Source organism: Falco naumanni, unplaced genomic scaffold (genome assembly GCF_017639655.2).
Source record: "Falco naumanni isolate bFalNau1 unplaced genomic scaffold, bFalNau1.pat scaffold_163_arrow_pat_ctg1, whole genome shotgun sequence".
In the NCBI taxonomy this organism is placed as follows: domain Eukaryota; kingdom Metazoa; phylum Chordata; class Aves; order Falconiformes; family Falconidae; genus Falco; species Falco naumanni.
This window is the reverse complement of record NW_024427380.1, coordinates 7,998-35,632: the sequence shown is the minus strand read 5'-3', so window position 1 is coordinate 35,632 and position 27,635 is coordinate 7,998. Positions and strand designations below refer to the sequence as shown.

The 27,635-nt window shown below is 55.0% G+C and overlaps 2 protein-coding genes across 2 annotated transcripts in view; both read left to right on the top strand.

Annotated features, from left to right (window-relative positions):
* Positions 1-8,048, top strand: part of LOC121082027 (T-cell activation Rho GTPase-activating protein-like) — a 19,452-nt gene extending 11,404 nt beyond the window's left edge. Inside the window, 2 exon segments of the mRNA XM_040581364.1 lie at positions 7,180-7,299; positions 8,003-8,048. Coding sequence (XP_040437298.1) covers positions 7,180-7,299; positions 8,003-8,048 — 166 coding nt within the window.
* A 1,210-nt stretch (positions 8,049-9,258) lies between these two features.
* LOC121082026 (T-cell activation Rho GTPase-activating protein-like) lies at positions 9,259-12,253 on the top strand. Its single transcript, XM_040581363.1, has 8 exons — positions 9,259-9,423; positions 9,655-9,816; positions 9,901-10,010; positions 10,220-10,415; positions 10,640-10,757; positions 10,915-11,060; positions 11,516-11,607; positions 12,247-12,253. The coding sequence occupies exons 1-8, from the start codon at positions 9,274-9,276 to the stop codon at positions 12,251-12,253; spliced, it is 981 nt and encodes a 326-aa protein (XP_040437297.1). The 5' UTR covers positions 9,259-9,273.
* The last annotated feature ends 15,382 nt before the right edge of the window (positions 12,254-27,635 follow it).

Here is a 27,635-nt window from a genome sequence, read left to right as displayed (position 1 = left end):
CCCTAGTCTGCCACTGCCTGCTGTCCCCTCCTGTCACCACCCAGGCTGTCACTGCCTGCTGTCCCCTCTGGTCACCCTCCACACTGCCACTGCCTGCTGTCCCCTCCTGTCACCCCCCAGGCTGTCACTACCTGGTGATATAAGCTACATAAGATAAAAAAGAAAAAAGAAAAAAAACAAAATGAAAACCTGCTCTGGTGAACACCAAAACACCCGTGACTTTCTCAGACTCTTCACTACCCCACATGTGAGTCAAGGGACAGGGTCTCCTAAAGGCTCTTTTGCGGGCACTTCCTGAAGACACCCCCATCCCCCACCCCCCACCCCACCCTGCTTTTCTACAAGTGCACAAAGAGGTTAAGAAGAGTTTCATGTCTAAGTTAAAGGAGGCAGTTTCTGAAATTAGCTTAGGTGAAAAAACCAAGGTGGTGTATTCATGGATTTTGTCCTCTGCAAAGCCATGAAGAAAACATGAAACGCACTCCCCAAAGGCAAAGGAGCAAACTGAGGGAGAGCAGCTCATTGGCACCTTTCAGAGCTTCAACAGTCTGGAGAAACGGGAAAAAAACCCATACAAAGATAAAGAGCAGCCAAGATGCACTTTTATAAAATGCACATTGGGGCCTGTTCCAGATCTCCGAATGACTTTCAATGTTGCTTTGCATGACTATTAGACCAAGGCCTAAAGTGGCGTGATAGCTTCTGCTTGCCGGGGCATGGTAAGATCACTCAAACGAGCGACAAGGTAACAAGTAAACACCAAAGGCAACAGCGGAGCTTACCGTTTCCCTCCACTGGCGACCAGCTGTGCAGTAAACCAGCTTAACCAGCCTCCCTAAGGATGGCTCTAAAGTCGCTGAAAAGGAAAAAAAGAAGGTAAGTCCTTAGCCTGGAATGCAAAGGCACCATCTTGGCTCCCAGGCAGGTGGCACTGATGGCCCAGCAGGGTCATGTCCCCACGTTCCAGGAAAGATAAAAAAAGTGCAGGACGTGTTTGTGGGGTGGGTTTGATGCATCCTTTCCGTTTGCTGAAAGCCTGAGGAAGGACGTACCCCACGGTAGGACCGGTGGCACTTTAGACCTGAGGTTAAAAAAGTGCTGCACATCAGTGACGCTCCCCAAGCTGCTTTCACCACCAAAGAGAAAAAGATTTGCTCTCTCCAGTATGGTGGGAATGATACCATAAAGTCGGTCAGGGAGAAAAACCCTCTAAGCCTTGCTTGCAAGTTTCAGAAGGCCGGCATTCTTTATGGCAGTGCTGGGAGCACGGGGGAATGTTTCCTCTGAGCGTGCTCACCCAGTTCCTCGAGGGTACGCACTATGGACAGCAGAGCACTTGCACACTCATAGCGCATTACACACGCATTTTCAGTCAGGCACGGGATGGGTTACAAGTTGCTTGCTTTAATGCAAACGAGCACACACCCTCAGACAGCACTGCTGAGGTTTTTTACTAGCTCCCCGTGCTCCCCAAGCGGGGCCTTGCCCTCTCTCGGGGGGCTATCTGAGTCAGAGGTCACGATCTCCCCCCACAACAATTACCTTTGTCCGAATTCCAACCAACATTCTGCGGATCGCAGCACTCTATCGGCTTGTCTCCTCCTGCGACCACAACGTCCTCACCCAGAGGCTCTTTCTGCATCACCGAAGAGAACGCAGATCTTTTCCCCACCCATTCTTTCTTCCCCATCCTTCCCGAGGCTGACTCCCTGGATGAGAGGTCCCTTAATTCGTCACTTCTAACAGCTTTAGAGAGTCAGCTTGGCCTAACCTTTGTGCGCAGGTGTGTTTAACGTAGAGCTACACAGCAAATCAGAGCGTGGCAACTGGGGAGCTCAGACATCTCGTCCCTTTGCCGAGCCAGCAGCTTCCCCTTAGCAGAATCCCTGGACATAAACGTATATACAGTGGAATCTAAACAGTGGCATCAAAGGTCCCCCCCAGACACCACATCCGTCCCCAAAATCCTTCCCCCCAAACAACCCTGAAAGATTTCCCTTGACACCCTCCTCCACCCTGGCTGTTCCTGAAATCATCCCCCACCTCCACCTCCCCGCCCTGGGCCTAAAACCTGTTCCCCCAGACCCTGGTGCAGCCCTCCCCCACCCTCGGCCCGTCCCTAAAATCCTTCCCCCAATCCCCCGGTTCTTCCCTAAAGGCCTCCATTAACCCCCCGTCCGTCCCTAAAACCCTTCCCCCAGGCCCCCCAATCTGTTCTCTAAATAACACACACACACTCAACCCCCCCCCACGCCCCCACCCCCAGTTTATCAATACACACACACCCACCTCCCCCCACCCCCCCCACACCCACTCCCACAAACACACATCCTTGCCCCACCCCCACACACCCCGCTCCATCCCTAAACACCTTCATCCATTCCCACCCGTCCCTCCCTAAACCCCTTCCCCCCCGCCCCCTCCCCTGCCCCCGTCCCTCTGTCCCTGGCATGGCCCAACTGCCCAGCACCACCAGACCACTCTGGCCCAAACACCATAAGGCAATGGTTCCCACCTGACAATAGCAAGTCGAGGAACCTTTTTTTTTTCTTAAATAGAGAGAGTTTTACTTCGTACGATGCCGACTACGCCAAATTATGTTTTGCTGGCTGACTGGATACACAGCAAAGCTGAACTCTACATCAAATATAATCAAATCTATCAAATATATCAAATAATGGAATATATCAAACGCAGTTTCTTATATTGCAATAAAAGAAAATAGCATGCAATGTGATAAAAGGAACCAGTAGCAGTTACTGTGAGCGATATGATAAAAGAGCAACAGAAGCGAAGCATCCAATTGTTATTCCAAAGTGTTAACGTGACTAAGGAAAGGAGACATCACCAATTCCCACCCCAATTACCTTCGGCTGGGAGCCCCCTTGCAGCTGCTGCCAGGAGTCTCTCGGGAACTGGGAAATTCCCCTGGAGAAGGTACCAGGAAGGAATTCTCTCGCTGCTTCCCACCGTGCATGGTAGCCATGTGAGGCACAGCACAAGAGTTCTGCTCCCTGCTTTCTGTGGTGAGAAAATTGACACAGCACTTTAGAACTCATACAGAAGCAAAAAACATGGCTTGGGAAAGTGCAGTGCTGCTCCCCTGGAGAGGGTTCCAGCAAGGAATTCTCTTGCTGCTTCTCACCCTGCCCTGGCAGCCATGTGAGGCACAGCAGAAAAGTTCTGCTCCCTGCTTTCTGTGGTGAGAAAACTGACCTCTTTTCAGTGGCAATAATGCACAGCCCAAAAAAACTCACCTTGACAAAGTGCAGGCTGCTCCCCTGGAGAAGGTGGCAGGAAGGAATTCTCTGGCTGCTTCTCACCCTGCCCTGGCAGCCATGTCAGGCACAGCACAAAAGTTCTGCTCCCTGCTTTCCGTGGTGAGCAAAATTAATCCTTCAGCGTTGCAGTCATTAAGAGCCCAAAAAAGTCACTTTGGGAAAGTAAAGCACTCCTCCCATAAAGAAGGTACCAGGAAAAAATTCTCTTGTTGTTCTCACCCTGCCCTGGAAGCCATGTGAGGAAGAGCACCAAACTTCTTCTCCCTGCTTTCTGTGCTGAGAACATTGACACAAACCTTGTGCACTCATGCAGAGCTAAAAGAAAAAGTATCTCTTAAGAAAGTGCAGCACAGCTCCCCTGGAGAAGGTTCCAGAAACGAATTCTCTTGCTGCTTCTCACCCTGCCCTGGCACCCATGTGAGGCACAGCACAAAAGTGCTGCTTCCAGCTTCCTGTGGTGAGAAAATTGACCAAAACCTTGTGCACTCATGCTGAACCAGAGCTCACTTTGTGAAAGTGCAGCACTATTCCCCTGGAGAAGGTGCCAGGCAGGAATTCTCTTGCTGTTTCTCACTCTGTCCTTGCAGCCATGTGAGGCACAGCACAAATGTTCTGCTCCCTAGTAGCTGTGTTCTGAAAATTAACCCCTCACATTTGCAATCGCATAGAGCCAAAAAAACCCCTCACCTTGACAAGTGCAGCACTGCTCCCCTGGAGAAGGTTCCAGGAAGAAACTCACTTGCTGTTTCTCACCCTGCCCTGGCCGCCATGTGAGGCACAGCACAAAAGTGCTGCTCCCTGCTTTCTAAAGTTGGCAAAATTGACCGTTTATAGTTCTACTCATGTAGAGACAGGACTTTCTTATTCAAAAGCAAAACCCAAAAAGCCACGTAGCCGTGGGAAACCCTTTATCCTTCCGTGTGGCTGGTGACTTCCCATGGCTCTTCCGCAAGGCAGGAGAAACAACCATGAATTTGGAAGCCCACGTAAATTCAAGTACACTTAGTCCTCTGACAGTCACTGCTTATGGGCCAGCAGTCCTCTCACCCCTCCACAGATCTGCCTCTTAGTCCTCTAGCAGTCATCCTCCATGGAGGGACCACAAGTCCTCCATACCTACCTACCAACTCACCAGAAATGAGTCAGACCACGCCAGAAGTGACACTGCCTGACCTGCAGGAGATATATTAGGCCTGTAACGATGGTTTCAAGACAGAAAAAAACCACCACCATCCACCAGCACAGCAGAAAAACAACCAGAAGAAACATCATACACAAACCAAAGGCCCCCATCCAAACCCCACAAAGGCAAAATAGCTGAAAAAAGGCACTCTCCACAAAAAAAAACCAACCACACAGAACACATGATAAAAATGCCATAACCCCAGGAACACAGGGCCAACAAACACAGGTTCTGTCCATAACAGTAACACACTTTGACACTAACTCGCTTGACCTCTGGCATACTTGACCTTGTTGCCCCCAAACCCCAGCACATTGTAGCCCTAAGGCAACACAAAATGGAGCACAAAGTCCCTGAAGATCTCTGCCAGGGCAAAAGCAAAGCACAGAGCCACACGGGAGGGTGGGGTTGGAAGGGACCCATGGAGGTCCTCTGGGCCAAGCCCTCTGCTCCAGCACGCTCACCTCGAGCAGGTCGCAGAGAACTGTGTGCCCTTGGCCTTTGAAGATCTCCAAGGACAGAGACGCCACAACCTCCTTGGACAACCTCTGCCAGCATTTGACCGCCCTGAGGGGGAAAATTTGCCATTTCTCTCTCTCCTTTCACTGTACCACATTCCAGAACAGCCATGACATGACAAGCTCAGGCTTGAAAGCCAGTGCTGTGGCTGGCCTGAAATTCTGTCCCCCTTTTTTTCATCCACTGGTAGCTAAAGGAGGACAAAGAAGGATTTCTTTCAAAGGAGAACTTCTCTTTTCCTCTGTCCTACTTCTCTGCCAGTGATCTGGATTCTGAGTGCTGCGCCACTGTCCTAATGGCTGGGAGAGGGATACTTCTTGTAGGACAGGGAGGAGGTGACAGTGGAGATGATCAGGCTGGGGAAGCTGAAGGAAAACGCAAGCAACTGGAGTTGCCTGGAGCAAGAGTGGCCAGCTTCAGAGCTAGGTCACCTCGTGTCCTCAGCTCCCATGCAGGAGCTGAACCACACACATGGACTGCAAAGCAGTGTGGCCCATAGAAAAAAACCTGCTTTTGGCTCGGGATCGCCCAGGGGCATTTAACTGCAATTCCTCCCTTGTCAGCAGGAAGGAAACATGCCCTGCAAGCACACACTGAGGCACGACACCTTGCCCGGGGCTAAAGGGTACCTCAGGAGACCTACATGGGACCCCCCAGCACCTGGATTGCTGGCTGGAGGATGGGTAGGTCAAAGGACCCTGATGGGAGCCCTGCAGGCTCCATACATTGGACCAACGGGCACCTTCCCTTGTCACACAGAGCATCCTCTCGGATGCTCTGCACAGTTTCTGGTAGATCTCTGGAGAAGAGCTTCTCCCCAGGCCTCTCCCGTGGGCTTGCTCACCCCCGGAGCCCTTCCCAAGCACAGCCCCAGCAGGTGGATGCAGCCGGCGTTGCAGGGAAGAACAAGCAGCAGGCACCACAGTCAGCACTGCGGGAAAGCTGGGACCCCAGACACCCACTCAGGCTCCCCAATCCCAGCCTGGCCCACAAGAGTGCCTTTATCTCCCTTTCCCAGAAGTGCTGAATTCCCCTTCCAGCATTAGCCACTGGACCCACGCTGCTTCTTGCTGCGGTGTACAACAGCCAACAGAGAACTTGCTACATGTCTCTGATTTCCTGCATTTTTCCTGAAAAGGGCGGGTGTGTAACTCTCTGAATGGCTTCTATTTGAAGCAAGGCATTGCTTAGGGTCAACAGTGAAACGAGACACGGGCCATCAAAAGCTGACTACTTTTCCCCTTCTTTGCCATGGTCATGGCCTACCCCACAGACTCGCCCCTGGCCGTGTCGGCCACCGGCTGGGTGAAGGTCATGGCTAACAGGGCAGGGGCTCCTGGGTGCTGCTCATCCAGCCCTGATTGCCAAGGGTGAAGCCTTAGCACCCAGGTGGGATAAGGCCTTCCCAAGCAAGGGTGGTGCTCCAGGGGCACCACAATCCCTGCCGAAGCTCACCACACATTTCATTTACCTGTGGCGCCTGGCAGGACACGAGCGGCTCTTGACTGCTGCTAGTCCCCCCGTCTTTTGGTAAAAATGGAAGTTTTTCCTCCCGGTGGGCCTGCTCCAGTTCCAGCGCCTTGGGGCCTGAGGCCTAGCACGGCCTGGTTGCCAGAGGCCTTCCGACCTGCTAGGCCGGCCTCCACCAAGAGGAGTCTGCCTCAGGCCACAACGGCCATCTCTAGGAAAAACAGCTTCTTTTATCGACCAGGACCCTGTCCAAAACCCCAGGTGAAAGCGCTGGCCGCAGGCGCAGGGAGGTGGCCCTCGCCCCCTGCCCTGTCCTGCTCGGGGCTCCCCCGGGCGGGGCAGGCCCGGCCATACTGGAGAGGGCCCCGGCCCCGCCCCCCCCAGGCCCCGCCCACTTTCCGTTGGGCTCAGACCGTTGGTCACTGGGAGCCCACGGCCACCACAGGCAGCAGGGCAGAGCTGTGCTGGCACGCAGCGGCGCTGGCAGGAGGCAGCCTCTGGCCCAGGAGCGCTGCCACAGCACCAGCACCCCGCTCCCCAGCCTCCCCGTCGCCGGCTGGGCCCCCTCCTCGGTGCACGGCCAGGGCCCTCCTCTCCCGGGCAGGATGGGCCAGGCCTGCTGCTGCTGCGGCTCCAGGTGGGCTCCCCCCGGGCTCGGGGACACGCGGGCACAGCTGGGCCACGCAGCACTGGCGTTGCTCATGCCCGCCGCGCTCTGCTCTGCAGGGAGGCTCTCAGCGACGCCGAGCCGGTGCTGAGTGCGGACGTGCGGCTGACCCGGGGCCGCAAGAGGAGCGAGAGGCGCCTTCTGCTCCTCCACGAGGAACTGGTGGTCGCCAAGTTGCGGTAAGACCCTCAGAGCCCAGATCCTTGCCCCCAGCCCCGGCCCAGGGACACCCTGGCACCAGCCCCAGGCCCCGGCCCCTCGGTGCTGGAGGCACCCATGTCCGTCCCAAGGGCAGGTGGGGGACAGGGCTCTGCGCGTGGGGACCCAGCCCAAGGAGCCCCCCTCCAGCTCAGTGCCCGCCTCTGCTCTCTGCAGACATGGCACCAGCCTGCGCCCACAGCTCCGCCTGGCCCTGGACCAGCTGTGGGTGCTCAGCAGCGGGAAGGAGGCTGCGGGGCAGGATGGACAGGAGGAGGAGGAGCAAGGCACCGATGAGGACAGCACCTCTGTCATCCTCGCCTGGCCCACCGGCTCCTGCATCGCCACTTTTGGGTGAGTCGTGGTCGGGCAGGAGAGCTTCCCAGCCGTGCCCACGCCATCCCATGAACACAGGCCTCTGCCTTGCGTGCAGAGCTGGGCAGGGAGCAGGCAGCTCGGTGGCAGGGAGGGAGGGATGGGGGATGTTTCCCCATCCTGCATCCCCTGGTCACCTTTTGGTCCCCAGAAGGGAAGGGCAAACGCAGCCGCTCAGGCAGGACAGAGCGACCCAGGGCTTGGACAGCGCCTCTGTCCTGCCCCACGGGGCAGGGCTGTGCAGGCACCCACCTTTGCCCAGGGCTGGGGGCAGCAGGGCCTGACGCTCTCTCTCCTCTCTACCTGCAGATCCCAGGCACTGAAGGAGCTGTGGGTGGCCACACTGCTGGGGTAAGCCGGGGGGATGCTCCAGGAGAAGCTGGAATGACAGGGGAACACAGCCCCCAGCTGGGGAAGGTGCCCCCGTGGCTGCGAGCAGCTCTCGGGCACAGCTGCCTGACAAGAGACAAGAGACGGCTTGGGGCTCACCCAGCTCTCTCCCTCTCCCTTCCCGGTGCACAGGACACCAGAAGGACGCAAGGGAGCCCGCGTCACCCATCTGACATCCATCAAGCTCCTGGAGAAGGAGCTGAGCCGCCGCCACGCCGTGAGTGTCTCTCTGCTCTGGGCCCTGTCCCCGAGCACTGCTCCTGCAGCCGAGCAGCAGAGCCATGGCTGCTCACCTTCTTCCCCTCCTTCTCTCCTGCCCAGTGGAGGACACTGCGCGCCAGGAGCCTGGAGAGGCTGATGGAGGCACAGGCAGAGGTGAGAATGGCTGCCTTGCACCTGCCTCTGGCTGCGCCGGGATGCGCAGGGACTGGGGTGACCTTGTGCGGGAGGGACAGAGGGTCTGACGGTGCCACTCAGGGAGCAGAGAGTTTTGGGAAGCCAGCAGCACGCCAGCACGTTCTGACTGGTGACACTGGGAGGAACCCTGCCACATGGGGAAGAGAGCCCGGGAGGGCAGAGGGTCCCAGCTCTGCCGCGCTCAGGCTGCTGGTGGCCCTTTCTGCTGCGGGGCTGCTCTGCAAGCACAGCCTGATTCTTGGTTCTTGCAGGCTCATCCCAAGCAAGGGCCTGCGACGGCCCCATCTGCAAACGCAGGGGGACTTTGCCCCGCACCAGGTGAGTTTGGGAAAGCAAGGCAACCTCCTGCAATGCTGTGCTCACTTGTCCCGAGTGTCGCCATGCAGGTTGGGCAGCCCACGGAAGGATGTCACCTGGACGGACAAGGACAACTGCTGGGCCGCGGCTGCTGGACGTGCTTCTGCGGGGACACGGAGACTCTGCTGCAGCCCGCAGCTTGCAGGAGGGCAGGGCGAAGGCTGGCACAGGCTGACCCCGTGGCACGATGGCTCTCAAGAGCCTCTAAGTCAACACCTCCGAGCCACAGCCGCGGTTCCAGCTGCTGCCTCCCTGCCCATCCTGCCGCACCACACAGCACCGTGCTGCAGGCGGGGCAGCGCAGGGCAGGGCAGGCGCTGGGACCGCTGGCCTGGGGTCTCCATTGGTGGTGTCTTACTCTGTTTTCCTTTGCAGCAGGAGGGAGCAGCAGCGGGAGCAGCACCAGCAGGAGGAGGATGGGGCTGCCCTGGCCCTTCGCCCTGCGGCGCACCCCGGCCGCTGCCCAGGCGCCAGGGCAGGCGGGCTCCGGCTGCAGCAGGGCGCTCTTTGGGCAGCCCCTGGCAGCCCTCTGTGGGGAGGACAACACGCTGCCCCGGCCCATCCAGGTAAGCCAGCCTGGACAGACGGGGTCCCCAGCCCTCCCTCCGGCTGCTCTGGAGAGGGCCTGCGTGTCCCCAGCAGCTGCGGGGACAGGGCACTGGACTCTGCACCCCCAGAACCTGCTTCTGGTCCCAGACCCTTTGTGGCGCTTAGGCAACCACGTCTGGGGCAGAGCTCTGGTCCTTGCCACCGCTTGGTTCTTCAGCCAAGCAAGTGGCCTCCTGCCTCTCCTGCAGGAGCTGCTGGCTGTCCTGCGCCAGCGAGGACCGACGACGGAGGGGATATTCCGCAGAGCTGCCGGCGGCACAGAACTTCGGCAGCTACGCGAGGCCCTGGACCGCGGCAAGGACATTGACATGGGAAGTCAGCCTGCGCTGCTGCTGGCCGTCATCTTGAAGGTGAGCGCTTCTGAGCTGCAGCTGGAGGAGCTCCTGGCTGGCCTGCAGCGTTCAAAGGCTCACCTGCAGCCCTTGGCATTGCAGGACTTCCTGCGAAGCATCCCAACCAAGCTCCTCGTCATCGACCTCTACGAGGACTGGATGGCAGCCATGGAGAGGGCCAGCAAGCAGGCCAAGGTGGAGGAGCTGAAAGCGTAAGTGTGGGCAGCAGCCTGCCTGGTGAGCAGGGACCGGGAGAGTTCTGGGACCTGCCTGCCAAGGCACGGGCTCCTCAGAAAGCTGTCTTTTCGGGCAGCTGCAAAGCTGTGCAACACGGCTGCTGGCTCCCACCCGCCTGGGGCCAGCTGCGGGGACGGCTGTGGGCACCCTCTGCTTCATCAGCCTTGTCTTCCTCTTCCCTCAGGGTGGCCAACAAGTTGCCTGCGGCCAACCTCCTCCTCCTGAAGCGGCTGATGGCCCTCCTGCAGCACATTGGCCACAACGCAGCCACCAGCAGAATGAGCTGCAGCAACCTGGCCATCTGCGTCGGGCCCAACCTGCTGAGCCCACCCAACGAGGACCTGCTCCCGCTGCAGGCCATGCTGGCGGTGACCGAGAAGGTACGCCCTACCCAGCAGCCAGTGCTGCCTTCCCGGCCCATCGGAGCTTGGCTGTTGAGAGGTCCCTGGCTGCCTCCTCCCTTGAGCCAGGGCTGGTGGGCTGGGTGCCTGGAAGAGCAACCCCCAGCCGCAGCCACCTGCGCAGACAAAGGGTCAGCAGCGGGAAAGGCTGCTTGACACGTCTGCAGGCACCTGGCTTGAGACCAAGGCTTTCATGTCTGCAGGTGAACGTGCTGGTGGAGTTCCTCATTGAAAACTGCGGGGACATCTTTGGGGAGGAGGTGGCCGGCCTCTCCCCTCCATCAGCCGAGGAGGTGCCAGCACCCATGGACAGGCGCACAGGTAGGAGGCGGGACTGAGGCTTGTCACAGACACTGGGGCTTGGGATGCCAGAAACCTCAACGTTGAGGAGACAAGTGGTGTAGGGCTCGGCTGGGCTTTGCTTAGGTGTTCTTGACTTCCAAGAAGTCACGCTGCTGCACGTGCTTTTGCTTTCCAGAGCTGCGGTGCGAAGAGCAAAGTGGCCCTGCAGGCACAGCAGACACCCAGCGTCCAGCAAAAGCCTTTCTGGATGCAGCCGCCTCTCTGCTGGACATCGACAGAGGAGCTGGGGGAGACACAGGGGCAGGGCCCAAAGCGGCAGAGGTACGGCAGCTCCACAGACACTGGGACAACATGTCTCAAGTGGGACAGTAATTTCCCAGGAGGCCAAGCAGCCGCTGGGCCTCCTCCTGGCAGCCGCTCTCTTGTGCCTTTGGGGCTCCTCCTCTCCCCCCAGAGTGGTGCGTGTTAAGGAAAACTGGAAAGGCTGTTTCTGGAATGCACTTCATTAAGTATGATCTGCTTCATCAAACAAAACATACCTACAAAATACCCACAGAAGGACAGAAAGGAGTAGCTGCCACCTTGAGAGGGCTTTTGCTCAAATCCTACTCCGTCGCAGCTTCATCAAGTCTAGGCTGCGTTGGCTGGACTGTGCAAAATGTGCACGATGCAAACCAGCATCTCCTCTGTAGAGCTCATACAGCAATTTGGCAGTCAGGCCCTCACTACCCCAGGCTGTCACTTGCCACCCGCTACCTCCCAAATTTCTGGTTTAGGCACCTCCAGATTTGCCTCCAGGCACCCCCGAGGGCACGGCAGAGTCCCTGGCACGCCTGCCACAACTGACCAGCCTGCCCCAGGAAACCAGGTAGGAAGAGCTCCCCTTGCCTGACCTGAGAGCTCACTGCAGGGGCCTGGGGCTTTCCCCATCTCATCACGCTGTGGGATGGAAAGGTTTGCAGGCTCCCACCAGGAGAAGGAAAAGTCAAGGAAAAGGAAGAGAAAAGAAGCCTGGGCAGAGGAGAGGGACAGCCAAGCACAAATAAAAAGGAGAAGAGAGGAAATGATTTCGTGGACCCAAACCTGAGAAAATGCAGGAAGCTGCAGCACGTCAGGAAGGCCAGGTGCGTACCAGGCGCTGCTGCCCATCTTTCCCAGCTCTGAACACGGCCCTAAGTCAGCCCAGCTGGCTGGCAAGGGCCGGCGAGGGCTGGTGCTGAGCAGGGTTTGGGATGAGCCCCACGGCAGCTCCCCGGGGGCTCCCCGTCGAGCCCTGCTGCGTGGCACAGGGGCACTGTCAGCATCCCTGCGCACGCACAGCTCCCTAGGGACATCACCCCTGGGGAGAAGGCACCGGAGCCGGCCTCGAGTGGAGGCCAGCAAGAGCTGTCCCTTCTGGGCCATGAGGAATTCCTCGGAAACAGCGTCCCCCAAAGAGGGGGGAACCAAATCCTGCCTCTTCCTGCCTCTGGGGGCTTATCAGAGCTTTCTGACTCTGTCCTTGCAGGTGCTGACTGATTTTCACCGGCTGAACAGCTGTGACTCCTGGGCCCCTGCAGCTGCTGTTGACAATAAAAGAATCTTTTCCCTCTCCTGACTGTGTCTGCCATAGGGTCTCGTGGAGTGGGGAGCGCTTGTGCTGGGGTGGACCCTCGGGGAGGAGATTGGGATCGTCCCTTGCCCCAGCACCCTTTCCAGCGGGCATCGGGGCTGAGCTGAGGGGCTTTAGGAGGAAAAGCAAAGCACAGAGCCACACGGGAGGGTGGGGTTGGAAGGGACCCGTGGAGGTCCTCTGGGCCAAGCCCTCTGCTCCAGCACGCTCACCTCGAGCAGGTCGCAGAGAACTGTGTGCCCTTGGCCTTTGAAGATCTGCAAGGACAGAGACTCCACAACCTCCTTGGACAACCTCTGCCAGCATTTGACCGCCCCGAGGGGGAAAATTTGCCATTTCTATCTCTCCTTTCACTGTACCACATTCCAGAACAGCCATGACATGACCAGCTCCCTACAGCTCTGGCAAAACCAAACTGGGTGGAAATCAGAAACTGGTACTGCTGTGTAAGCAGCACAGCCTTTAAACCCAAACCAAGGGTTTCATTCTAAAGGTCAGCTTTTGGAGCACCATGAGGCTCTGGTGGGACAGCTCTGGAAAGAGTTAAGCCTACGCATCTTCAGAAGTTCTGCTCACCTTGGAAGAGGCCACATATGCAGGGCTAGCGCTGCCCGTACCCTGGAAGGTTAATTTAACCCTAATTTCTAAATAGCACTGCAGATACCATTTGAAGGGCACAGCACTGTCTGCCTCTGTCTCACTATGAGCAAACACTGACCCGCCTGGCTAATTATTCAGCTGCTTTGGGGGTGCGGGGGGTGGTGGTGGTAGTGGTGGTAATTTGCAGTAGATTTAAAAACCACCCTCTTGCCAATTCAAGTCTGCTCCGACTTCAGTGAGAGCAGCTGGGGAGAACTGCAGTCAATGCTGACATGCTCTTCAAAGCCTTCACTGCCCGCAGCCTGCACGGTTTGCTCAGAGAGCAGCAGAATCGCCCGTCAGCCAGAACAAGGAACAGAATCACTAAAGCAGCATCCCCTCATCGGCACTGTTTTTAAGTTTATCTCCTCCGTGTTTTGCTGTCTCTCCATATGGCCGTTTTGTTAATAAAGGCAGTGTCGCCAAAGGCTTGAGGTAATAAACAATTAAATTAGTAAATGAAAAAAATTGTGTGCTAGAGGGGAGAAGCCAGTATGGGAATGGGAACTGCGTGTTCTGCCCTTGCTTACATCACACCTGACCAAGAGCCTTTATACATTGCCTGAAAAATCAGTTATCTGCAGTGAATCCCAGTGACAAGACAAATAGTTACGGCTTTTTTTCTTTTCTAAAAAAACACACAAAACTTGGTCTCTTCTGCAAGGTCAGCTCCAGTTGAATGTGACAGCAGCGCATCCCTGGGAACGCCGAAGGGGATCTGCATTGAGCCACCAGGCACCCTCCTGAAGACGACGCAGCTGGCTGTACGACCGCTGCTGGAAACCAGGCAGCAGCGAGCTTCACCTGGAGCACAGGGCTCTGGATCAGGGAGGTCAGGGACCAGGCTGAAGGAGACAGGACCCCGCATTACGACTGTCATGAGAAGAGGAAATCCCAAGGAAGGTCTTCTGCCTCCTCCCTCGTTACAAGGCGCTGGGAAACCATTTGCGCCCTGTGGCAGCACATAACAGACCCAGCACGGGGGTTATGCAGGCAGAAAAAAGCTGCCACTGATTAAGAAACCTTACACCCTAGGCCTATCTTTTCTTTCCTGATCACAGAGACGTGACATGCAGCTGCCTTCTGTGATGCCAAGAGATGTCAGCCTTAGCAGCCACACAAAAGATCCCTGAGAAGACAGCATGACAAAGAACAAGTAGGAAATGATCTAAGAATGATGCTTTTTCCTTTCTGCAGGGAGAGCAAACACTTCCATCAGTCCATAACAAGCCTTTGGCACTTGTCAATATGGCAAAAATCAGGCACTTAGGGAGGCAGGAAAAGAAGATGACAGTGGAGCAAGGAGGAGAAACAGCCACTTTTGTCAGCAGGTTACATCAGCCCCCCGCTAAGCTGCAACAGCTCCTTCATGTTGACCCATTCCTCCAGTCTTTTTTTACCCAAGACAGACACAAATCCTCCCCTTGCTGGATCCAGAGGATTCCCTAGCAGGCTGGGCTGCCTGGCAGCTGGGAAAGCAATCTGACAGGGAAAAGCACACCCGACAGACACAGGATTCGCTGGGTGAGCACAGGACGACACACTGGTCCCAAGGGTCGCAGATCTGCAGACACCCTGGCAAGCAGGGATAAGCCAACCGAGGACGCAGGTACGCAGTCCCTACACCCCTCTTCCAACCCAAAAAGCCCCATCTCAACGCACAGATTTGGCGGGGTTTTATTTATCTTCATTGGGTGGCAGAGATGCTCCCTGCTGCTCCCTGCAACTGAGAACAGAACAGACACAACTCACCCAGCAGAGAGGAGAGGGGTACAGGGAAGCTGGTGCCTGAGGGGTACTGCAAGTAATTCCTGAAGTCACTATCCCAAAGTGAAGCTCACCACAAATCATCCTGGCTTGCTCAGGTAATGCTCTTGTCTCCCACAAAGCGAGCAGCAAGCTTGCCTTAACAGGAAGAGCAATTTACACTCGACGGTTAAGAGTACCATCGGGGTGGCAGCACGGCCACCATCATTACAGCATTTTCCTTTTCTGTTTCAAACAAGACACCAGCCTTTCATTTGCCCTGTGGCTGCCCCTTCAGTTAACCTCATTCAGTTTGTCAAGCTGCCCGTCAGTCTGCATAACATTCCCGATGCAACGCTCCTGTGAAAATTTCAGTCAATAACTCGCTCCTTCGAGTGGAGACCATGATCTCTGAGCCTCACAGCCACCGTTTGCAGATTGGCCAACAAATGGGAGACAGGGAAATGACGGCTCACCACCCTGCAGCAACCTCCAAGCAGGAATCAGAGCAGCGGCTTTGGCGCTTTAGAGGACACAAGGCTTGGGTTCAGGGACACGGGGGAATGAAGGATGCCCGTGTCACCCATCAGCTGGGCTAAGGCACAGCCCAGCCTGCTCCGCTCTCAGATGGACACGTGCGCGTCACCCTGACACCCGACTGCATCCCAGGCTTTATCTCCACAATTATTCAGTCCCCTCTGCTTCCCGTCAAGGAGCTGCCAGGCAGCGTAAGGCAGCCAAGGGCAAAACTTCAACTGGGGCAGCAAAAGAGCAGCAGAGCAGGCAGCTGCTGAGGGCCAGGGCGCAGCTCGGGCACATCTCGCCCACGCCCGCGCTGCTCCCATCAGGCAGCCTCAGCAGCACCGTGCCCACGAGTCTGGCTGAAGAGCCCTTGGTGAAGCGGCTGATGGAGCAGGTTCCCAGGACCTGCCTCCTGGCACGTCTCCATGAGAGCAGCAGCTGCCCTGAAAAGCAGAGATGCTCACCATGGGGGAACTCGGCCCCGTGGAGTCAGCAGGGGGGAGCATCACACACACACAGTCACAGGGCGGCTGGGGCTGGCGAGACCTCTGGAGATCATCTGGTCCAAGCCACTGCTCAAGTTTCTTTATTGCAGGCAAAGAAACCGTCCCTGAGCCGCCTCGTATTACTGCTCTAGTGATCGATCAGCCCCAGGATTGGCAGGGATGGCGGTGAAGCACGACAGGCTTTATTGCCCAGTCCCATGGGTTAGGGCCCTGAGGCAACGGAGGGGCAGATGTACCCTGCAAGCCCCCCGGCGACACCGCGAGCTGCCCGGGGAGGAGGGGAAGGCATTGCACCGGGGCAGCAGGACCCGAACAGCTCTGCGGGTCACTGCCTGCGACAGGCATGCAAACCCATCATTTCAACACCAGTACCAGCCATCCCTGGTGGCTTGCTCTCGCCACAGATGGCAAGCGGGTTTTCATGGTGGATTCAAAGAAAGCTGCCCTGGGAATCCCTCCCCCACTTGGAGGTTACCGTTGTCCCCCAAACAGCTGGAAAAGCAGCAAGGAGGAAATTCGCCCCCCTCCTCCTTGGCCCAGGAGGCTGAGCCTGGCCTCTCGCACGCTGCCTGATGCTTTACCCGCAGACCCAGCCAAGCCCACAGAGCCAGGCCTGGGTGAACCAGCTCCACAAATCCCACCCACCCTAGCGTGGAGCAGAACAAACCTCCTCCCAACCCTGTTTTTAAGCCCCTCACAGATCCCACCTCCAGTGAGCGGCACATCCCACCCAGCCTCCGCACGGAGCCCTCCCTGGCTGCACCAGCCCTGCCCCCCCTGCCAGGGCAGCGACCCAACCTCCTCCTGCCACCTGCCACGCAGCTTGTCAGCTGCAGCCTCCATCAGTTCAACGGCCTTTCCCTGCGGCTGGCCCCCGGAGATGCTCTGCAACGCGACGGAGCCCACACACTCTGTAGCTACACAACCCTTACCGTTATATTTTTGTGCAACACCACAGCTGGTCGGGCCCCCAGCAGGTGTGAAACTCACCTCACCACAGGCAGGTTGAGGACAAACTTCACACCCCAGACTCTGTCACAAACAGCAGTCTGACACAAAGCAAACGCAGACCTAATGGGGAAAGCGTCGGGAAATCCATGCCCTTCCAGGAGCAAAGGGCCACAGGGGCCTCTTGATCTCAGAGCTCCAAAGACACGACTCTCCGTTAAATACCCTCCAGAAAACAAAGGGAAAACTTGTAAAGATGATCCAGACTCATTTCTGCGCAAACGACTATGCAAGCTGTCTATTTTACTGAGGGGTGCCCCAGCTAAAACTGCCCCCAGAGCCAGGCTCCTCTCGCTGCGTTGGGACGGAATATCTTGCTTTCTCTCTGAGACAGCAATACGGAAACATTGCATGTAAAAATCAGGCCACGGGCTGCTACAGACCAGTCAATTTTCATTGGGAAATAGCCCCACAGATACTTACCATCTCTACACAGAAGGATGCAGGGATGACAGCCTGATTGGAGAGGTGGAGAGTTTTGGACGCATCTTGTAGAACTTCAATACTGTCGGAATTGATCTCACTCAGATGCACGTAGACAACCCGTCCTTCTCCAACACTCACTAAACAGATATTCTGCTCCAGGAAGCAGGTAGGAAAGAAAAAAGAAAAGCAGGGGAAGTTAAAAAATATGTGACAGCTCTAAGGGTCCTCCTCGACGGGGTGATAAGTACGGCTGTTGGAAGTTTTCAGTGTTGCAAGGCTGAAACAGAAGGCCTGGGGCAAGTGCAGGCTCGGGAGTGACCCCATCCGAAAGCCTCAAGCTCCCGTTCTCAGGGGACAGAGAAACCCTGGGTCCCACGCTTTCCTTTCCAGACCTCCTCCACAGTTAGCTCTCCTTTCTCTGCCTTGTGCCTGCTCCCGCTCCTTCTGCCGCTCAGCCTTGTCCCAAACCTCCCTGACCGCTGCTGCTGCACAGCGACACTTGGACAGTTACTTCTCTGACATTCCCAAAAATGCACCTCTGCAAACCAGCACAAGCCAGAAGCGAAGCAGGCTCTTCAGAGCAGAGATCGTGCAAGTTATGGCCTCTGATGTGTGCTTATGTGTATTCCTGGTATGACATGAATAACAGGCATTAATTATTCATTACATCATTCAAGCGGTGTTTTTTCTCTTGACAGTCAGACCCAAAAGCTTTCTCCTTGCAGAACTGGCACAGACTACTGGAGGAGGAACACAGATCCCTTTGCTAAACCACCTTCCCACATCATTAAAAACAACGAGAATTTGTCCACTCTTGCGGTGGATTTCACTGGTTCCAAACACCTCAACACTTCAACTGGATCTGAATGCATAGAACTCCCAACACTGACCAGACGCCGTATGATTCACTGGAGGGCACAGAGTACGATTTAACTGAAAAAGAAACCAGCCTCCACGATGTAAAACCTTTAATGATGTCTGGCTCAAGGAAGTGGTATTGACAGCTGTCAGAATCACCAGCCCAACTCAGCCAGAAGCAGCAGCATCCAGAAATGCTCATCCCTTGACAGGGCACTGCTGCGTGCAACTAAGAGCCAAAAAACTCACCTACCAAGGCTGGGGCCTCCAAAATAAGGAACTGAAGCCATGCACGATGATGCATGTCTGGGCGATGCTGCCCAAAGCTCCCGGGAAGGAGGAGCTGCAGGGAAGAGCTGCGCCTCGCCAGCCAGCTCAGCTTCCCGGTGACAGCGGGACAGCAGCAGCAAAGGCAGGGCAGAGCCCTTTGGAGATGAGCGCAACAACATCTGGAGGATGCCCAGGAGAGCTGCCTTCTGTCAGCCTGTGTACTAACACCACGCATCCTCACCACCAAGGAGAGGGCTTCAAAAACCCCAACCCCTTCATCTACAGGGTTCTAAAAGGGACAAGGAAAATGCCATTCAACAGCCTTACAGGCAACATGGCACAGGGAAAGGCAGCAAGAAGCGATGGCAGCTCTGCCACCAGTAACGCCAGCGCTGGGATTTACCAGCTCCTTCATGCAGATGACACATGCCAGACTGGAGCTGGCACGCGGTCACCTGCAAACAAAATACCTGACAACAGAGCTGTGGAGGGACTCTGCACAACCTGGATGAAAGATCTGTACCACGTTCCGCCTGAAACGGTGGTAAAGACCAGGCATCGACACTGGGCACCGCAGCCTAAGGCAAGAACGAGCTTTGAAGTTCTATTGGAACACGCAGCCATTCCCAAGGTCAGACTTGCAGCCGTACGGGTAGGATCTGCCACCAGCGCAGGACACGTAACAAGACAGCCAGCTCTTCTGCCAGCCCAGAAAGCTTTGGGTGCGTCAGCTACCAGGGAACTGCTGGAACTGCACTGCAACCAGAAGACAGACCTATAGAAAATGCAACGCAGCTAGTCCTTTCTTTAGGGACAGCTACGCTTCTCCAGCTGAAATGCTCGCCCTTTGGGCAAAACATTGACACGCTCACGTCCAAATAGAAAACATTAAGGTAAGGTCAACTTTCAATTTATAAATTGTTAGCCCAAGGGTAAAAGCTTTTCAAGGTACCTGTAGTTCAAAATCCAGCTGACATTTAAACAACTGGTTATTCCAGTGGGGAGAAACCCTCCTCTTTCGGGGAAGCATGCCTTCTGTTTGCAAGCAACTGTTTTGTCAGACTTGAGACTTCCCTGCAAAGCCTGCATTGCCTGGCCTTGCTGTTGACTGGTTTACATGCACATCCCCAGCAGCCAGGGTTGAGATGATCAGTGGCATCCAAGGGATTTGGCATCATCGTTTCAATTCGGTTTATAAAAAGTTTATATCCCTGCAATTGTTTTCAAAATGTCAGCCTTCCTTTCTGTTACAGAAAGCTTCAGGTTCTCGGGAATCCTCTGATATCCCCTTCCGTGCTCAGAGAGAGGACAAGACATTTTAAAACAGCTGCTTCAAAAGTTAGTATCCTTTTAAATTAAAGTTTAATTAACTATATTTGTTCTCGATTTCAGCCAGTGGAAGCCAGGACACCACATACAACATTCTCTTGCCTACACTTTGTTGTTGCTGCTGTATATGCCTGAATGCAAATGTCTTGTAGGAGCCTTTAGTCCAGGAATGCTTTGCCTCACCCCTTTTCAAGCTTGGTAGGGAAAAAAAAAAAAAAAAAAAAGAGAAAAAAGCCTGTGCCCCAGATGCAAGCAGTGTGGAGTCTCATGCGTCTTTGGCTGGGGCTTTTGGCAAAGAGATACGATGGTTATTTCTCAGGCGGGATGGACCTGACTTTCAGGAAAGCTTAAATCCAGCTTTACAGAAATCATCATTTCAGCACGGTCTCTTACACCGCTCCTGCTTTTAGCGGCATTCAGCGATGTCCCCGTGCACTCCTGAACAAGAGTTCTAATGAAGCAGCAGTTGCTGCTCATCTCGTAACGCACGAGAGAGAGAGACCCAGGAATTGCTCTGGGTTTCAGACTGGGCTTGTTATCCCGCCTCACACGTCCGTAATTAAACACCATCTCAGACACTTAGATTTCCACCTAAGAGGACACCACCCTTCTCTAGGCATTAGCTGCTACTTATGCCATGAATCCCTTCTTTCCGTGTCCGCACCAGCCACATATTATGACATTCTCCTTTTCCCTGGCAGAACCCCTGTACACTTTATGCCCACCAAGATGAGTCACACAAAGGCACGCATCTCGCCTAGCACTCACCAGCGGGGATCTTTCATTCCCAAACACTGAGACACTAGCCATAGTGTCCTGCCTTCCTATCGCCTGGGCTTCCAGCGTAAACGGGATCTCCACCGAGCTGTGAGGCTGGATAATCCCACACGGCACAGGGCTGGAGTACCACACAGCAGCATCTTCCTTGTGCTCTATAAGGGACAGAATCAAAGACAACTTCAGAGTGACCTCTGAGGAAACTTCAAGCTCCTTAACATCTACCACAACGGCAATTCACCCACATTTTTAAAAATCCCTAAGAGAAAGCAGAAAGGCGCAACACAAGGTGCAAGATTTATATAGGCCTAATCAGCATCCTCGCAGGGTCCAAAAGCTGCTGCACCCACAAACACCCACTCCGGTGCTGGTGGCCTCCTTGCAGCAGCTTTTCACAACCCTCAAAGTTCTCCTGCATGAAAGCACCCCAAAGACTAGAACCGAAACTGCTTCCTGAAGAGTTCAAACCGCTCCTGAAGTTCATATTCAGGTAGCTTCCCGTTCTCTCCAAAACTTTAGGTTTGAATATAAAACAGCAAGGTCTTATCCAAACCCCGTTTTTTTCCTAATAAACTCCTCAATAACGACATTTGAGGGCAGGAGGCGAACACGACGCCAAGCCTGAGGAAGGACTCCACAGCAGCCTGGAAGATCGCTGTCGTTCACAAGGGTCAGCATCCACTCGTAAGGGAACTTCAGACAGCACCATCCAAATGTCAGAACAGGGCTGAGCACGTGCAGCAGAGGAACGACACATCCGGGTGAAGAGATGACCAAAGGGAATTAGAGACACTGAGAGAATGTAGAAGTTGTTTACTCCCCAAACAGCATGAAACAGACACAACGCATTTGTCTCTGCCAGATAGACATTTCCTACCTCTACGGCAATCGATCACCTCTAACTTCTTTTTACTCAACAGCCTCTTGTAAAGGAGGGGCAGCCCCAGACTCCCGTGGCAGAGGCTGCCCAGTGCCCTGCCCCAGTGCTCTCTCATCAAGCTCTGCCCCTCCTTTGCCCCAGGAGGCCGGCAAGGACCCTCCCACAGTCCCAGCAAGGCACGAGCTCTGCGGGAGCCTTCCCGCTGGGGACCAGCGCTCCCCAAAGCTCAAGGAAAACAAGACTCCAGCATCTCAGTAAAAGCAACTCCCTCCTCTCCCGTACCGCTCTCGCCCTGCCTGAAACCTCAGCCGCTTGCCCCCGCGATGGAGGGCACCAGCACCGCCTGCCTCTCGCAGTGGGTGACCAGCCTCTCCCAGCTCCTGCAGCTGCCTGGGTCCTCCACCCACCAGCCCACACGCTGACTCTTCCCATTCCCACTCGTTTTACAAAATTGCAGCCCAGGCACCCAGTGGGTGACTCTGCCGGGGAGAGGGAACAGCGCCAGCGAACTGCGTCCCTCTCGTCATTAAACTGGCACCCGCTGCGGCGCAACGGCATTGAACGTGGCTGCAGCAAGAGCAGCTTTTGGCTTAAGTCTGGGAACGTTCATGCTCAAGAGAACCAGAGAAACCTGAGCTCACCTGCCACACCAAGGACTAGTTTCCCCTCACCACTCCTGCCGTAAGCCCCTTTCCCATTTGCACACGCCTTCACTAACTGAGCCAGACCCCAGCTTTCAGCAGGCTGCTCGCCGCCTTCCAAACAAATGCTGCATTTTGGGCCAACCCAGCACAAGCCCACCGCTTGCAGGGAGAAGCAGGAGCAGCCCTTTGGAGATTCGTTACTCCTCAAGTCCCAGACAACAGGCCAATAGTGAATATAATCACTGCTCCCTTAAAAAAATATAAAATAAAAATAAGACAGAGACATGGCCCTGAGCACTGAGCACATCTCATCATGGGCTGCTTTCAAAGCACGGCTGTGCTCACAGCGAGCTGGGCAGAACTAGCTCGTTAAGCAACATTTCTCATTTGGAGCTGAAGCCAGGACACCCCACGCCAGGCAGCGCGCTGGGCATGGGTACGCGGGGAAAGGTGGCCAGCTGCAAGGAAAGCGCCGGTACCTGGCTGTGAGAGGCAGCGCCAACACCTCCTGGCCAACACCACCCACGTCCAGCACCAGCGCCAGCTCGTATCGCCTCACCGTGTTGGAACACAGGGTGACCTGGTAGAGGAGAAGAGCGTCAAATACTTAATCACTGCCAGAAGCCATCAGCCACGCGTGGTGTCCTCTGGCTCTCACCCACGGTCAGGAAAGGGAGCGATATTTTGCCTTACTTCTTCTGCTGGTCCACGTGTAGACCACTGTCTTTCCGAGTAACAAAACTCTTCTGGCGATATCCGATTTATTAAGTACGCCTTGCATACCAGGGCATATGTAAGCTAAATTAAAGCACAATTAATGTTCTACTTGCCACTGGGACCAATTTTTACTCTCGACTACAACAGCATAAATCCAGAGGAAATCTGTTGACTTTCACAGAATGAGTCCAGCTTTACAGTGGGAAGCTGAGGGCAAAACGTGGCCCAGCAGCAGCTGTGCAGCTCACGGCTGCTGGAGCTTTTCCAGTCCCTGCTGCAGTGGATGCAACCATTCTGCTCAACACGAGAGGAAAGATAAGAGCGGGAAGAATAGCAAACTGCTTTATGCAATGACATCTTCCTTTTAACAGTCACCTTCTGCCCTCATCCTTCCTCGGCCCGCTTTAAATCAAATTGCTCTAAGCAGCTCAGACACACACGCATGGCTTCTGTGCTTGACCGTAGGGTACACGATCCTTGGCTTACAACTTTGGAAACAAAACGGTGCTCCGCCCCAGAGTACCCCAGCTCACAAAAACCTAACACGAACACCGATCTCTTACTTGCGTTATGCCCAAAGCCAGCAGCACTACAGCCCTCCTGCGCACCAGCGAAGCTTCAGCTCCACTGCTGAAGCACGTATGGCCGGGCTCGTGCCATACCTGGATACCCAGGGCTCCTTGGGAGCCGATGGTCCCCTTGCAGGGCATTATGGTGAATTCAGTTGGCTTGATGTGATGTTGGGCTCCCTTTCTCCAGGACGGGCAAGTGTTGTCTGATATCTGAGCAAAACTGGTGACGCTGCGCTGTCCTGAGCCATCGCCAGGGATGCGAAGGTTGAAAGTCATGGGAACCAAGGAGGTGTTAGTGAGGCGACACGGCAGGGTGCGAGGAAAGCCTGGGAAGGTGAGACAAATATCAGTTAAGTCCCCAGTTATCCCGTGATTCCTGGTGTGACTCTCCTGTTAGGACAGACCGGTGCTTGTTGTTTATCTCTTTTCAGTGTGAATGAGAGGTAATGGAGAAGCTCAGGGAGGAGTGAGTTGTGACTGGAGTTGCTTTTTCCATGGATGGCACAGCTTGCTTCCTTGGCAATGGGCAGTGCCGTTGGTGCTGAAGAGCTGTCTCTACCTGTGAGGAGCCCTCTCACCTGCCCCCAAACCAGCCCCAACTCTTTCTCACTGATCAGTGTGCATCCAGACAGAGCATTTATTCTGAAAATTCAGCCTGTAAAATCTCCCATTAACTCCATGAACATTCCCCCAGTTTTCAATATATGAAAGTAGGGCATTGTCATGTAAGGAAAAGAAAGGATGAAACTGGGCACTACAACATGATGCATTGCACTCTAATGCAGTTTCTCTAGGCAGGACCCTTAAGGCATCTCCTGTTTTGGGGCAACCAGACTGAGCACATGACAACTCAGCCCACCTCACTGCAGGCAAACCTGATGCTTCCTTAGAAATGAGCAGGAACTGTGTCTCACCTTACCTAACACACGGGGACATCACATCCACACTGCCTTTGATTACTGCCCACAAAGCCTGACATCACTTCAGCTCTGACACTTGCTTTCCACAACGGAAAACCAGTGGTACAACCACACTGGGTGAGGGGGTGGCTGTTCTGCAGAGGCAGGACACCAGCCCGCAGCTTGGTCTGGAGCGGACACCAGCTCTGCCAGAAGACACCTCCCATGCCCTGCTTACCAAGTGCTATTTGAATAAAGACAGGGAGGAAAACCACCTGCAGACACAGCAGATAGTTTCTCTGTGCCCAGCAGCAGTGACCATTGCCCACCGCCAGCAATTACTCCGGCAGGGAGGCGGGGGTGGGGCACAGAAAGGACATGCACCGACTGACCCACTGCACAGCCCCAAATGGGACCGAAGTCACCAGATGCAGACAACAGCCAGCAGCACAGTGACAAGAAGCAAAAATACAATAGCTGCCTTCAGCTGAAAAGGCCTTGTTAATGAAATCAGATTAAGTAGGATGAATCTCCTATTACACAACCGCATTTCTGCCGGTGCGTTTCTTGTGGGTTTATTTATTCAAAAGGAAGCAGAGAAGTGGCCGAGTGGTGATGCAGGGAGAGGGGGCAGTGGCTCAGGGAAAGTATCGAGTTTTCCTAGAAAGTCCATGAACAGCATGAAACCACAGAGGCATCCTGGGCACAGAATGACCATGGCCCTTCAATCAATCCACAATTGATTTCACATGTAAACTTTAGATCATCTCAGTACAAAGCCTTTTCTCTGAGACTCGAGATGGAGAATCAGAATCTGCGTTTCGGTGGAGATGCTCTGGGTGCTCAGCCACCGGCTCCGTCAGTGGAGCAGTGCTTCGGCTGGGCAAGGAGGAGGAGCCCACATCTCTGGAGACATCACTGCCCAATCCAATGCCGAGCTACTGCCTGGGCTTATTACCGGGCAGGTGATAACGAGGAGCCCTCACAGCACAAATTAACAGCTCACACTAAAGGTCAAGTGGGTAAGTGGTGTCCTCGCCTTGCAACAGGAACGTTCGCCCTGAGCAGCCACAGGCTAGCGTGTGGCTCCAACTCTCTCTCCTGCAGCCCCATCCCCTGGGCCCTTCTGGGACAAGGGCTTTCACCATCATTCTGCCGCCAAGGATTGGGAGGTTGGGGCTGAGCAGGCTCTGAGGGCACCAGAAAAATACTGACTTTCTATTCCTTTGGTCCTGTTGGATCTCACGGCAGCAAAACACCACCTGAGCAAGCGGCAGCCCTGGTTCTAACACCCTGAAGGCTGCTGTGGAGGAACACAAGCGACAGACGCTCCCAAAGCGCTTCATTTCAGTAAGGCACAGACCTCCCCACCGGCGGTCCAAGCCCAGGGCACACTCACCAAAGGAGACGTCGCCGAATGGAGGGAAGGTACATTCAAAGGGAAAGTCGGTCCGATGACACAGCCCCTGTAAGGACAAAGGCAGAGGAGGAACTGGCTTGGTCAAAAAGAACTGCAAAGCGTTCGGCTTTCGTTACCACCGGGACGGATAGAAGCTGGTCTCAGCAGCACAGTGGGCTTCAGATCAAGCCGTCACCCCTGCGCTCGGCACAGCATCCCTGTGCACAGGAGGCAGCCAAAGCAACGTGGTCAGCAGGTGGCAGCTGCTGAGGTGGCTCAGGGCACCAGGGCAGGCAGGGTACACCCCCAGGTTGCTGCTGGCCCAGTGAAGGACCCTGAACAAGTGATGGCTCTGTGCCTCAGTTTCCCCATCTGTCATGTGACGGGCAGAGCTGTCCATGCAGAAGCAGGTTCATTGTAACTAGCCCTCTCAGCCACAGGTTCCCTGCTTTGGTATCTCTTTGCTGGAACTGGCCTTTCCATGGGCTATATGGACATCTTCCTCAGACCTTATTCAACACTATCATTACGCGTGCAGGAATTTGAGGCACGAATCCACAGGAGCCCCAGACATCTACTGAGAAACGCAGCACAAGTTCTACACAGTGGATGGTTGAATCTTGGAGGAAAGTATCAGCTTGTCACCAGTGCACCAGCTGACACATCCAAGAGCAAGACTGTTTGCACCACCGAACACGAGTGTCCTGAAGCCACCACACCAGCTCGCCCATCCCTAAATTCAGAGAGGTTCCAAACTCCAAAACTCACCAACATCCACTGAAATCAGCACTTGAAGCTGCACAACATTCATTAATTTCATGGTTGATGCCAATCAATGCCAGCTCTGCCTCTTGGTGAAAAAAACAAATACAAATCAAGGAGCACAGTGACCCGTGCCTTCTAGTTTTATTCACAGGACTGCCACCGGGTCTCTCGTACACATGAACAGACCCCAGCCTCCCGCAGGAGGGACCTGCACTCACCCGTGGTGTCCCAGTTCCAGCATCCCTTTCTAAACAGCAAAAGAACAAGTGTTCAGGACCTCGTCAGGTCTGTTTCCAAGTAAAGAGTAATCACCTATGGTTTGGGCATCTTCTGACTGCACAATCAAAAAGCACTCAAAATCTGACTTTCAGGAGTTTCAATCCCATGCTAATTCTTGATTCCTGGAGCTGAATTAGTTCCTGAGAACAAGTTAGGTAGCAAATCCCTTCTGACAATGAGGTTCCCTCTCCAAGGACCTCACGTAATCAGACTTAACCTCCCGAGCCCCAGCATCCTACTCTGGATGGAGCAAAGGGAGCAGACATGCTTTCCGTAATAGCACTTGCCAAAAGACGATAGAAAACTGCCTCCAAACCAGCCACACCTGGGTCTCACACTGGGAAACTGCCAAGGGTGAGCCTTGCAGCGAGGGGGGAAATAACTGCCGTTTCTGCTGAGCACACAGGAGCTGTGCTCAAGGAAGTCAGACCTGAAGGACTGCCCAGAGGGCTCGGCCAAGCAGCCAGCCCAGAGCCCTGTGCGCTACAGCCGGTAACAGCACAGCTTGCAAGAGAACGGGGGAAGAGGGCAGTCTTTATGGCAACAGCCACATCTGCCAATAGTGCTTCTGAAGGGAGATCGGGGTCCTCGCAGAGCAGGAAGGAGCACAAGGTAGGAGAGGAACCACCTGCGCTCCCACCGCTGTTCCTTCCTCTGCAGCCCCGTGTCCCACCAACCAGCTCACCTCCACTCAAAAGATCTGGGAGTTTTTCCTCTCTGGAGAACTAAATCCAGTGCACAACCCCCCCTGAAGAGGGAGGCTCGGCTTGCCCCGGTGGGTGGGCATCTCAAAAGCATTTGAAACAAACAGCTTGAGTTGTGGGGCTGGAGAATGAGAGATAAGGGCTGGACAGGGATCCTTGAAACAAAGGCAAGACAGAAAGCAAGGAGACAGATGCCATCTCGAGGAGAGGAGTCTGCAGTGGGAATTACTGTGGAGGCCCCCCCCAGGCTCCTGTAACCCTCCTCACCTGACGGTCAAGGTCACGGGCTCAGGGGACCCATCCACACTGAACCGGAATTCTTCTGTGAACTGCCCCAGGGCGGT

Coding starts and splice junctions, on each gene's coding strand:
- LOC121082026 (XM_040581363.1), top strand. CDS start 9,274: ATGGGGCTGCCCTGGCCCTTCGCCCTGCGGCGCACCCCGGCCGCTGCC. Junction 10,758..10,914: donor ACCCATGGACAGGCGCACAG/GTAGGAGGCGGG, acceptor TTTGCTTTCCAG/AGCTGCGGTGCGAAGAGCAA. Junction 11,061..11,515: donor CAGGGCCCAAAGCGGCAGAG/GTACGGCAGCTC, acceptor TTTCTGGTTTAG/GCACCTCCAGATTTGCCTCC.